Consider the following 14,008-nt stretch of genomic DNA (forward strand, 5'->3'; position numbering starts at 1 on the left):
TCAGATATAAGGTAATATAATTCTGTCATTGCATAAGATATGTTAAAAAGTCAAAATATATGCAGTAAAAAAACAAAACAAAAAAAAAAAAAAAAAGTGCTACAGGTCAGATTTCAAGCTTGGCAAATCAACAAGTTGAAGTTGCCAAGACGACCAGTATGTTATCTTTGCAAAAATGGATCCAGGTGAAATGTCAACATATCGTGAAAGGGTTAAATTGTGCGAAATATAATTTTACAACTCCACCTAGACATAAGGCTTCAAAATATTCATTAAAAAAAAAAAAAAAAAAAAAACAGTCACAAGGATATATCTGTTATATTGCACAGTAGAAAATGTTAGGCATTTTGTACAGGATGCTGAAATTGGCTTGGTCTTTGGTGCATGAACCAAAGAAAGGCATTTTAGTGATGTTTTGTTCAGCTGCTTGTTTTGGTTTTGTAACAGGTGCACTTTTCTTCTTTGCTTGAGTCCTTCCAACATTACACATTCTAGTTTTCGCCATTTCTGCTTTGAATAGCAGCATTAAAGTGACGTTTTCCATCTAAATAAAGCATGGACTCTGTGGACATGGAAAACAAATACATTAGTAATTGGTAATGAATAAAGGTACTCCCTAAATAGAGAACCTAATAGGGAGTACAGAGAACAATGGGTTATAGGGGTGGCAACAAGGCCCTGCATAAAGCACAAAATATATACGAAAAGACAAAAAATGAGAGAGAGACCACCTCGTATCAAGAACGGGCAGCTCTCCTTCAAAGCCACCCCAGAACAAACGTCTATAGAAAATGAATACATTTTATTAGAAATATTAGAATAAGAAATATATAAAATATATACAACCTAAGGACCCATAAATGGATCTTGCCTTGGATTGCAAGGTTTTGAGGTAAGGATAGTGTGTATCAATCACTCTTGGATGTAGCAGTTTGAGCTTTACACTAAGTCAGTGCTAAAGGTGATAATTACAATACAAATTACTATCAAATGTAGCAGTTAGACTAAGAACAAATAAATATTCAAAGTTATAACTGCAGTACCCACTAGACCTTACAAAAGGTCAAAGAATGCAAAGTTACTCGCATAAGGTGGAAATCGAAAGGATAGGTGAGATCATGTAGTTTGAGAGGAGAATACAAAGTAGGAATTAATGTGAAATAAATCCAGATGCACAAGAGTTGGATAAATCAACCTAATAGTAGCTCCATGCTACATGCTCAAAACCCCCAGCATATATAGCCAAAAAACGATTTCCCCGCGTAGCTGTAACACATTTAGGAGTCAACTAAAGGTCTAGTAAAATCAGCAATAACTTCAAGAAGAAGCCCAACGCGCGTTTCGGCGGACTAACCGCCTTTCTCAAGGGCTAAAAAAAGTGCATCGATCTAGGTCTCCCCCTCCCTCGTTTAAATACCTCCTACGAACCTCCTATCAGCTGTCACTAATCACCATGAGCCGGCATCGTCCGATCCTCTGAGTATTGCGCATGTCCTATCGTAGCGTCCGCGCATGCGCGTCAAACTTAGAGTGTAGAATCTAAAAATGTCTCCAAGCCGTTCAGGACAGAACGGTTAGCGTAAACGCCGGGATGAATACATAGAGTGGATTTGTGCCACATTACATATATAAGTGGGCTGTCTGCCCTAGAGGTCCTTGAATCTGGGCAGTAAGTAAGTGCCCTTGCACAGAGGAGCCATATTTAACACTCTTCACCAAGGCAAACGCGCGTGCGCGTCAAATGTAGATTCTGGGTATTCTTTCACAGTGTTCATGTGCCTGTCAGAACGCAATTTATCGATGCAGGCACAGGAAATGTAATTCCCATTGATTGTATACAAATTGTCAGCAATCAGCCCAGATAAAGGAGTATAGCTCTTAAATATTACAATGTTAATGGCACATTCAGGGCAATTACATAATAAAATCAGTCCGGACAAGGGTGAGGGACAAAAGGAGATGAGGAGGGAGAGAGAGAGAAAGGACCTATACCATATAAGTAGCATAGAGTGAAAAAAATAATAAAATAAACAGAGTATATAGATAATAGACAAATAGAGTGGTGAGAACTTTCAATGAAGCTGGTGGTAACAAGTTCAGATATAAGTAAGACAAATAAGAGGGAAAAAGAGATGTGTATATATATATAACTCAATATGCCATATAGAGGCCAACTCCAGTAATTATATGAAGGGGGCAAAAGAAAAACCCTCATTCAAGCCTAGAGGTTGAAGTGTTTTGAGTTTGTATATCCATCTAGATTCCCTTTGTCTGAGGGTTCTATCGAAGTCTCCGCGTCTAGAGGTCCTTTTTACCAATTCCAGACCACAGAACCTAAGGTTGTTAGAGTCCCCCTGGTGAAATTCTCTCGGATGTCTCGAGACGGTTCCTAGGGGATCTCACATGTTCCATGATCCTGTCCTTGAATGCCCTGAATGTTTTCCCCACATATTTCTGTCCACAAGTACACAAAAGCAGGTATACTAGGCCCTTTGTGTTGCAGTTAAAAAAACTTTTAACTTTAAAGGAACTTTAAAGGAACTTTATAGGAGCTACTATTAGGATGATTTATCCAGCTCTTGTGCATCTGGATTTATTTCACATTAATTCCTACTTTGTATTCTCCTCTCAAACTACATGATCTCACCTATCCTTTTGATTTCCACCTTATGCGAGTAACTTTGCATTCTTTGACCTTTTGTAAGGTCTAGTGGGTACTGCAGTTATAACTTTGAACATTTATTTGTTCTTAGTCTAACTGCTACATTTGATAGCAATTTGTATTGTAATGATCACCTTTAGCACTGACTTAGTGTAAAGCTCAAACTGCTACATCCAAGAGTGATTGATACACACTATCCTTACCTCAAAACCTTGCAATCCAAGGCAAGATCCATTTATGGGTCCTTAGGTTGTATATATTTTATATATTTCTTATTCTAATATTTCTAATAAAATGTATTCATTTTCTATAGACGTTTGTTCTGGGGTGGCTTTGAAGGAGAGCTGCCCGTTTTTGATACGAGGTGGTCTCTCTCTCATTTTTTGTCTTTTCGTACATTAGTAATTGGCTTTACACGTGCAGGTAAACTATGCAGTAAATAGTATTTTATATGGAATAGATCCTATTATAGTTATTATACGGCCTCAAACGTGCAATTCTCATGGTACTACACTCAACAGGTCTACTCTACTCACTAGGGTAGAACTTTAACTCACCAATGACTAGTGGGTAAGTAGAAGTTTTGAGCCCTATACTATTTCACTGCTTTATAAATTATCTATACTGTGCCGATTCAGCCACTGCATACTATCAGATATGTAGCAAGAAAGAGAGCTTTAGCTGAAGCTTTAACAACATTTTTTTTTTTACTAGCTCATTTCTTAGTTAGATTTACATCTTGAAAATAGCATGGCTGCATATTCCAGCTTATTATGCAACTTTAATAATACTAGAAACTCAGTAGTGTTTAAAGGATATGATCCTATTTATTGACTTTCCTTTTCATGGACATGTGCCCTCCACACATTGTTCCACTACTATAATAACCTTCCCTCCCTGCACCTTGGTAACACACCCTGCTTCCTACTGAAACTGTGTTAACTATTCCAGTAACCTACTTTTTCCCGTACATGAAATACATCCTACCCTTACTGTTCCACTTTTTTTTTTTCCCCACTCCCTCTGGAATGTAAGCTTGATTGAGCAGGGCTCTCAATATCCACTGTTCCTGTGCGTCCAGCTCATCTTGTTTCATTACATGTCTGTTAGTCCACCTATTGTACAGCACTACGGAATTTGTTGGCGCTTTATAAATAATAATTACAATAATATATCTCCTCACCTGATATTTCTCCCCATCTGCTGGATAGTGTTACTGCCTATCCTTTCTCTCTGCCTGGATGACATCACGATTTCTAAAACACAACCTCTCCAAGAGCGAAATGCTTGTCTTTCCTCCCTATAAGGCTGCACCTGACCCTGTAACCTTTAAATTACTAGTTCTTTTTCTCCCTTATTTGGATAGTTCCCTGTTTCTCAACTCTTTTCCCCATCCTTATTTTTATAATGGTTATCATACTCATTTTGTGCTATGTTCGACTATTACATTTATTGTACAAAAGCACAATTTACAGTTGTTGGAGTGGAATACATTGACAGTTGGGGAACAATTGACTAATCCCATTAACTTATAAATCACTTCTTAGAAGTTGGATTAAATAAGGTATTTGTGAGGTATGTATTTATGAGGAGTCGAGGTTCCTTTACTCACCTCCATATGTCTGGGGTACAATTCTAGGTACTTCTTCTTCGGATGAGAAAGTAAAGTGAAAGATGTTGGTTGTGTGGTGCTCTCTAGTGACTGGATCAGATACCTCACTGTGCACTCTGACCTGCATGTAGTTACCATGTGTGTAACACACCTAGGACATTAGGATGTGGGAAAGAAAACAAGAATGATACTGTAACACTACTTCCTCACCATGAACAAAGTAGAGATATGTGATAATTTTAAGCCAAGAAGCATTATACACACATACAAAGGATTATACTTTCAAGAGAAAGGATGGGTCTACCTGTGCAGACAGGAATAATAATGATCCAATTTCTACAGGTTTTTGGAACATGATGTCATCAACAGCCACAATATACGGCCTAGAACCACTGAAAGAGAAAGTGTCACAGTCACAAAATGTTTTATTTAATGAGAAAGTTATGTACTAAGCAGAGGTGTACTTAGCAGTAAATGTGGCGATCGGACTGAATGAACAATTGAATATCAGGCAATTCTACTTCGGCTACTTAATGCCTTATTTTACACACTTATGGGTATACGGCTGCAACCAGGAATTATTTGCAGACCATGTTGGCATAAACTGAAAATCAAACAGCACAGTCGATTTGGAATATTCCTGGAGACAGCTTTATTGATTTTAGTTTCAAGTAACGGTAAATGGCAAAATGTATCTATTTACTTAAAATGCTTACCCATAAGAACAAGCTGTGGCCCAGCCCAGTTCATACGCCTTCCTCATGAGATAACCTCCAAAGATTCGGTTGAATATATTTCTTTGCTGTAGACAAGTGACATTTGTACACACAGATTTAAAAAAAAAGTATCTAAACACAAGTACTATTACTTAGGCATTAATAAAAAGTTCAGAACAACAAGTAAAAGAATGTCCCTTTTTTATTCTTTTATGAGGAATCTTAAAGATGCGCCATCTCATGCATAATATGGCAGTTTTAATAAGATTACGATGGACTGCTATAAGTATATTGTACCAGTTCAACACAGAGCAAATGCATAGCTGAGCAGATAGTTTGAGGATGTTCCATTTCATTTTACAATATGTCACATAGGGTAATTCTCTAAAGTCCGAATTGTACCAGGCTAAAATCCAAATTGCTAAATTCAGGCTAAAACAGTTGATCTGAAAAAAATTCCGATTTGCATGTATATTGCTATTTGGATTTCAATGTGATATGATTTGGATTTAAGTGACCCAACCATGGTGTTTTGCTCTCCAAACAACGGATGAAAGGAGATACAGAGGACAAGTTAGATTGAATGTCTTGGGTGATGCTGAATTACAAAGGGAATGGGTGCAGAGCTATAGGAAGTGCCTGAGTGGTCTAATTCCTCCATTGTTTGTATGTTATCCACCCTTGAATGGCAATCTTTCACAGAGGGTGTGGTAGACGTATTTACATTCAGCCACTATGATGGATTTAATAGGTAGATTGTGAGATATTTTTGTACTGTAGTATTGTGGAGGTGGTGTGATAGAACACACAGGCTATATAGAAATAGATGGAGAATATGAAAGCTTGGACTTTTAATAGAGGCGTTCCAGTAGGTAATAAGGCACAAGCAGTCACATTAAAGATGAAGAAAGGAGCTCTATGTACCATGATATAGTTTGCAATTAATTAGGGGATGGAAAATAGCACTTTGTTATAATATGCACGACAGAACGCAGCTTTGCCAACTGCTAGCAAATTTCAGCTTGAGGGCAATTGTTCGCCATTAATTTAAATCTGCACTCCAATAATTCACTTTATTGTAGATTTCCCAGCAGTTATGTGACATACCCCCATATATTTTTAAGACTATTCACCAAACCAAGCATGGTCTTATTCGAACTTATTTCCCCCAGTCCAACTAAGCTCCAAAAAAAAAAATTAGCGGTGCTGAAAACATGCGGCCCCTAGTGGACAGATGCATATTCTGCCTAATGGAAACTCTATTCCTGTATAAACTATGCCTGTGAGGCCTTTAACCCCTTAAGGACACATGACATGTCATGATTCCCTTTTATTCCAGAAGTTTGGTCCTTAAGGGGTTAACTACCAGGACTGATACACAAATCTATTCTGAGTTCTTTTTCTTCAAAAACAATATAAAATATATATGCATATATATGCTCTGCATGGAGACACTGAATGCTTCCTATAGAGATGCACTGATTCAATGTACCTCTATGAGGAATGCCGATTGGCACAGTGCGGCATTTTGCCACGCATGTGTAATAGCCTCCCAATGCTTTCCTATAGGCTGAGATTGTCAAGATTGATTATCTCAACCATGGAGGCAGGGCAGCCACAGCAAGACCAGTGAGGAAATGAAGAAAAGGTAAGTAAACTAAACTCCATTCTGAGAGTGGGCCAGACACCTAAATAGATAGTCCAACACGCTAGTGTTCCTTAAACACAATAAGAGGTTATGAAATATTGATTGGAAAAAGTATATGAACACTTTTTTAAAAAATTATTTAAAAGAACTAAAGTAATTGAGATGAAGGGTATCTAGATACAGTAGTCCAGTCGTTTCAACACTAAACATTGCAGTTTTGTAGAAACAGTAATGTTTACATCGAAAGGTTAAATACACCTGTAGAACATAAAGGAAAGTTATGAGTGTCCATTCATACCAGAGAAATTACAACAAAGAAATAAAAAATGATCTTGTACAACTGCACTATGAATATTTAAGTAAACATAAAAATGTTAAAACTAACAAAAAATTACCTGGGGGTGACAGATTTCCAGGCCCTTAAGTTTTGCATCTTCCATCCATATTGAATTTGGAGGCAAGATGCGGCTACGAAAACTTACAGTCCTGCACAATTAGAAAAAGAAACAATTAAAATAATCAGACACCTCGCAGCAGCCAACACTCTAATAGCGAGGGCGTGGAAACAAACGCAAGCACCCACTAGGGAGGCCCTACTACAGCAAATAACCACGAATCTCGAGTACGAAAGGGGACTGAACAGACATAACCCAACCAACAAATATGCTATCTTAGCCCACACAAAGTGGGTAACAGCAATGGGAGTGGAGAAGGAGTAGGAGAAAGGAAAAAAAAAAAAAAGGACTAGTTCTCGGGACAAAAAATATATATATATATATATATATATATATATATATATATATATATATATACATACACATACAAAACAAATATAGCTTGGCACTCACCCTATCTCAAAAATAAAGTTGTAAATGCCTTGGTGCTATCCCACGTGTAAGGGATATATATGTAGAAATAAGGGAAGCACTCTCCGGTCTTCATAAAAAGTCCTTCAGTATTTTATTTCCAAAATTTACAAATTACGATCGACGTTTCGACCCCTCAGGGTCTTCCTCAAGATCCGATCTTGAGGAAGACCCTGAGGGGTCGAAACGTCGATCGTAATTTGTAAATTTTGGAAATAAAATACTGAAGGACTTTTTATGAAGACCGGAGAGTGATAGATATATATATATATACACACATATATATATATATATACACACATATATATATATATATACACACATATATATATATATATACACACACATATATATATATATACACACACATATATATATATATATACACACACATATATATATATATATACACACACATATATATATATATATACACACATATATATATATATATACACACATATATATATATATATACACACATATATATATATATACACACACATATATATATATATACACACACATATATATATATACACACACATATATATATATATACACACACATATATATATATATACACACACATATATATATATATACACACATATATATATATACACACATATATATATATACACACATATATATATATACATATATATATATATATATATATATATATATATATATATATATATATATATATATATATATATATATATATATATATATATACACACACACAACCCTTCCACAGGGAAAGGGCACTACACAAGTTAGAGTAAGGTGAGACAGCCGCCCGTACCGGGCTTGGTCACCCACATGTACATAGTTTTATCGTCTTTAGTTTTTAGTCTTTAGTTCAAATGACACAAACAGAGGAGCGCCTCTACGCAGGTCCACGACCAAACGGAATAGCAGGAGGGGTCACAAAAGTTAAACAATAGACCAAAAGGGAAAGGTCCCCGGAAGACCTTGGAGCAGTTAGATCCCAACAAGAACAGAAAATGAAAACAGGTCGAACAGGATGCTCTGATTATTATTACAAATGGGACATAAAATCTGTAAAAATAAACATGTCATCCCCTTCTCCCCCCTCCCCCCATTGTCGCCTAAGGTGTATCACATGAGACAGGACAGGTTGTACTAAAACAGAGTAAAGAGGGGACTGCTGATATGAAAGTATGAACCAATAATGTGACATATGTACTGATGGCATTGATGGGAAGCCTTTGATAACATCCCCACCCTTCTTTCCTTCTGTATCCCAAAAACGAATAAAAATTGTCAAATTGGAAAAAAAATAAAATAATCAGACACCCTTTTCATGATGTACTGACTTACAAAAATTACTTGGGAGTGTCATTTAGTGAACTTCCAGAGCTTAAATGAGTGGGCAAAGATGCAGTGGGAATGGTTGCAAGATGACCTCTAGGCAGGTAGGTAGAGAAAAGTATTTCTCCAATTTCCTTCCTTTACAGGCTGTCTGGGTACACAGGCTACCAGGGAGAGGGGAGTGGGCAATCCAAGGGGCAGAGGAGAAGGACAACTAAGCAGCACACTCGCTGCTGGGCAAGCCAGGTAGCAAGCAGGCAGCCAAGATCAGCACAGCATGCTGGGTTAGGGATTTAAAGTCATAACACAGCCTGACGAATCTCCTGTATGTTTATTGCTGTCCTCGCTGAGCTGCAGCGGTGGGTGCAATAGAATGGTGGGAGGTATGTGACGACAGGGTGTAGGTAGGGAGCAACACTGAAGATCTTTAGCACAGAACTCCTAAATACTTAGGGCGGTCCCTGACTGCAAGCTTTCCTGTGGTGCACATTTCAGTGCCATTTGCTTTTGTCATTGTGCTAGCTAATGTACAGCCCCAAAATCATGTAGAACACTAAAGCTAGTAACTTGTGTGTGTTTCAGGACGCATACAGTATGCATATATCCCTCCCATTATGTAATGTACATGGCAGGGCAATGACTGTCATTAAAGTGTCGTACTTTGTATATACCTTGAGTCTAGTGTGTTTAGAAACAGATCATGTACAATATTTCGTTCTTCTCCCGTTGGAGCCATTTTCAGTAAAGATGCTGTGCTGAAAGCAACTCTTCTCATTTTGTTTGCTGTAGGAGTTATAGAAAACATAATAAGCATGTCACATGAAAATTGTGCTGGCAAACACTGCTCAACTACCATTCTGATGTTCATATTTATTTTCTCTTCTTAAACTGTGAGTCATATGTTTTCTGTGAGTAGCAGACCAGTGATATCCTCTCTGCTTGCCAACTACTTTTGAAAAGTTTCCATTTAAAAGGCAAGACTGCACAAGTGAGACAAAGTGTAAATGTTAGAGCAACGTAATCTGGCAGAGCAAACTACAGAATATTTAATCTTGTGTAATTTTTTTTTTTTTTAAAAAGTGTCAAGCAGTCAACACTAAATGGTCCATAATGACCCAGATGTCCTGCTTTGTTAGTAAGGATAACTCTTTTTGGCCAGTTATACAAAGAACTCACTCCACTTAGTAAAAAAATATATAATATTTAAAAGAGGTTTTTTGGGGGGGGTGTTTGAACATAGACATTGCATTCTCCTGTTCAATAGCAATTTACAGTGTTCTTAAAATGTATAATTTTACTTAGCACACATTATTAATGAACAGGGGAGGCAATTGTGAGGATAGTTATCACTGATATATTCACAGCTGGTGGTTCTTAGGGCTGTAATAAATCAATACAAGTACAATTCTATTAATGTTGCATTGAAAATACAAGCCACAACATTCTACATGTGGAATTTTGGAAGTTATCTTTGCATGTAAATGTAACTTTACCTTTAACATTTTCAACAGGTGAGTGTCAATTGTTAGATACATCTCTCAGAACCAAAACATTTACCATAAGATCCTTGTTTACAGAACAGGTAGTATTTAGGAGCACACACCTTTTGAGATCACCCTGAGAAAGCTGTGTGCAGAGTTACAGTGTTTGGATCCCATAAGTTTAGAATTGTCCACGTTTTCCCAACATGTCTGCTCCATCTCCCACATTTCAAACTCACAAACCCAGATTTACCATTACTAAAACAATAGGTTTATCTGCAATGTGTTATACACTGAAAAGTAAATGGTCAGGAATTCAAAGTGAATTGCAGATTTCGGACCAAAGTAGGCAAACAGTAGAGCTATCTTGGACTTATTTTTTTCACTTTGGCTATTGTGGTTAAGAAATGAAATTCACTTTGGGTTTATTTTGAATTCCCAACGATTCACACTGATGGATAAACTTAAAGGAGATACAGATGGAGAGATGGGCAGTGGAGAGAGAGGGAAATACAAAGAGAAGGAAAAGATGGACTGAGGGAATATAAATGAGACTAGGCAGGTAAAGGAGACATAAAAATATCGATACAAGTGTAAGTAGAAAGAAATAATTGAGATTACAAAGCCAATAAAATAATTAGAAACAAAGTGAATAATACATACATTCTCCTTGTTGGAATAGGTTTTCTTCTTCAGGACCGTCCGGGACTAATGGGTTAACATAGGCTGGCCTAAAGGGGTGAATACAATAGATGGTATATAGATAGGGATGTGTTCATTTACTATACATCACCAGATATAGCAATGGCTATAAAGCCTACACCGACGCTCTAGGCACCTCTTGACATGGAAGTCACTGTGCTTTATATTTGGAGTGCCTGCAGTTTAGTACCTTGACTAAGCCTCCAGCCTTCCTACTGCATGAGTTAGCTTGATGAGATGGCAAACACAATATCCTGCCCTGCTGTTCAGTGGTTTTAGTCTGACTGTTTTGTTTCTGTCACTGTCTCAGCTGCAGTTCCTGTGTTCTTGCCAGGATGGTAGAGTGAGAAAGAAATGTGAATTCTGCTTAGGCTATATCTGTGTCACGGTAATATACCCCAACACGCAGGAATAGTCCAGATAGTCAAAAGACAAGAAACCAGGATACGTCTTACCGGACCTTAGAATGGCCGGACTAGACGAGTACAAGAAAAGACAGTCCAGAACAAGCCGAGGTCAAGGGAACGGAGAGACAGCGTAAAGTAGAACAAGCCGAGGACTGGTACACAGAAGACAAACCAGCGGATAAACAAGCAAGGATAAAGAGAGAGCGGAGTCAGGAACAAAGCCAAGGTCAAGCACCAAAAAACCAACTGAACGATACAAGCACTAAAGGGAACTGGACAGAAACCACGATAGGGCAAGGTGCAAAGGAAACAGGTGAGTATAAATACCCTAATGTTCACTTTGATTGGCCCCTGTCATATCCACGCCCCCAAAACGTGAGTGTATGGGGAACGTGGCATGACAGGGGCCAATGGGAGACTGATTCTAATTTTGTCTCCCACTGTCCCTTTAAGAGCGCGCCCGAGACGCGCGGCGCGCTCTTAGTGTCAGGCGGGACACGTGACCGCTTCTTGCGGTCACTGCCTGCTCGACTGATCTCGTCATTGGCTGAGCCGCGCGCGGCTCGTGCAGGAGCAGGACCGCGCGCGGCGAGAAGAGAGGACCCCGGCCGGCCCCTGGAGAGGGTAAGTACTGCTACAATCTGTCACTGGAGGCTCTGAAAGAGTAAGGGATTATTATTTGTTCATCATGATGGATTTCTTTGGTTGACAGTTATAATGTCTGACATTGGATAAGCTAGCTCAAAATTAGAAATATACTGTAAGGGAGAGGTCTCTCGCTGAAAAAACGGTGATGGGCTTTAAAGAAACACTCCAAGCACCATAACCACTACAGCTTTACAAATATCAAGATTATGGTTTCTTTACAAAATGTATTCTGTTGAAAAGTGCACTCTGTCTTACTTTGCCGTTTTTTGCTGATGTTTTGTTTTCTCCCTCAAAGTGCCATCTACACTGACATTGGGGGCCTCTAGTTCAGTATGACCTCTGGGTTATAGGAACCATCACTGTGGAGATGTGGACTCCTACTGACCTCTTGTTCTCAGGATCTCTGGCCACCATTACAAAAGTTGCATCAAGCACGGGACTGAACACATCGCCATGGAGCTGTACACAGACAGAAAGGGTTTAGAAAGTGAAAATGCACAATGCAATATATAAACTGTATTCATGATGGCTAGTTGTAGAGGAGCACTTCATACATCTAAAAGCTTTATGTGTGAAGTGTCCTTCATTTTACAAAAAGTGCTGGTACCACTGGTATAAATATAAAGAAAGATCTAGTTCCCAGAAGGGAGCTGGGGCGTGTGTATAAATAAAGAGAACGTAGCCACAGGCAAAAACCCAGGCTGCGTTAAAGGAGGATGCCCCCCCCCCCCCCCCCTTTTTTTTATAGATGTATTAGATATTTCTATATAACTTTATTTGGACAATTTAAAACAAAATAAAAAAAGAAAGATACTAGACATAGAAAATAAATAAAGTTGGATCATATTGAAAGACAAATTCTATTTGTTTAGGCGGTGTTGAAGTTGAAGGGTATCAAAACCCTTCTATTAGCAAGTCCTTTACCGCTAGATGCAGAGAGAAAGCGTCATACAAGGAGGGATGTCACCTATATAATTCTACAGCCGTACACGGACTATATATATGCAAAAGTCTTAAGGTGTTGCAGCCACAATGCCCATAGCATATTCAGTACAAATGCCTATATGAGACGTTTATATAGTGAAAGTCTGATATATTACGGAGGGAAGACAGATCTATCCCGGCATCTAAACCCCCTAGATAGCAAAAATGAGCGGCTACAATTAGTATGTTGCATTGTTATAGACCAAAATGTAGCTAGGGAGCTGCTTGAGACTGCTCGCCGTCTGTTACAACCGAGAGTGCATCACTAAACTTATGATACACTGTCTCTATTACTATGGCTGCAGAGAGGCTAACTAATATCCCTACAAGTTTGTACGCTAATCTTTCAAATCAAGGTCCAGGTTTGTGAGAATAACTTATCACGTTGTGTCCCACGGCAAAACCCCCACCATAATAAAAGTGTCTAAGTGAGCATGTGCAGTGATTTTAAAATAAAAGTAGAAAAAGCTTGACGCGCGTTTCGGCGCTTCTACAGCGCCTTCTTCGTCTGAGGCATAAGGCATACCACTGGTATAAATAGTAGCACATATTGTTAGATCTTCTCTCAAACACATTAGCAGAGTTTTCAGAGGTTTTACTATTAAAACAAATGGATGTCCTACAGACCTGTAACATGTGCATTTTGACTTCCATGGATGTTTTCCCAACCCACGAAACATGCCCAGTAAATTTGATATCACAGTCAGGAGAAATAAGATGCTTCTGTAAATCTGAAAGAGTTAGTACAATGTGGTATTATGCCAGAAGCAGCAAAAAGTGAATGCAATTTAAATCTGAGATAGCAAAAAAAAAAAAAAAAATCAAACAAGAATGTTGCTACTTCAAGTTTCTTAGTCAGAGTCACATACAATGGAGAGAAAAAAAAAAAAAGAAAAACAAAACAAAACCTTGGAGAGAAACAGGTAACGAGAATCAGCTAA

General features: G+C 38.2%; 1 protein-coding gene across 1 annotated transcript in view; it reads right to left on the reverse strand.

The window, feature by feature from the left end:
- Positions 1 to 279: 279 nt before the first annotated feature.
- Positions 280 to 14,008, reverse strand: part of ACOT9 (acyl-CoA thioesterase 9) — a 37,759-nt gene continuing 24,030 nt past the window's right edge. The window contains exons 8-16 of the mRNA XM_063450073.1: positions 13,695 to 13,798; positions 12,469 to 12,542; positions 10,990 to 11,057; positions 9,517 to 9,628; positions 7,034 to 7,124; positions 4,991 to 5,076; positions 4,579 to 4,666; positions 4,275 to 4,425; positions 280 to 562 (exon numbers count right to left, since the gene is read on the reverse strand). Coding sequence (XP_063306143.1) covers positions 492 to 562; positions 4,275 to 4,425; positions 4,579 to 4,666; positions 4,991 to 5,076; positions 7,034 to 7,124; positions 9,517 to 9,628; positions 10,990 to 11,057; positions 12,469 to 12,542; positions 13,695 to 13,798 — 845 coding nt within the window. The 3' untranslated portion in view covers positions 280 to 491. The remainder of the gene's footprint in view (positions 563 to 4,274; positions 4,426 to 4,578; positions 4,667 to 4,990; positions 5,077 to 7,033; positions 7,125 to 9,516; positions 9,629 to 10,989; positions 11,058 to 12,468; positions 12,543 to 13,694; positions 13,799 to 14,008) is intronic.

Source organism: Pelobates fuscus, chromosome 1, assembly GCF_036172605.1.
Source record: "Pelobates fuscus isolate aPelFus1 chromosome 1, aPelFus1.pri, whole genome shotgun sequence".
Lineage (NCBI taxonomy): Eukaryota > Metazoa > Chordata > Amphibia > Anura > Pelobatidae > Pelobates > Pelobates fuscus.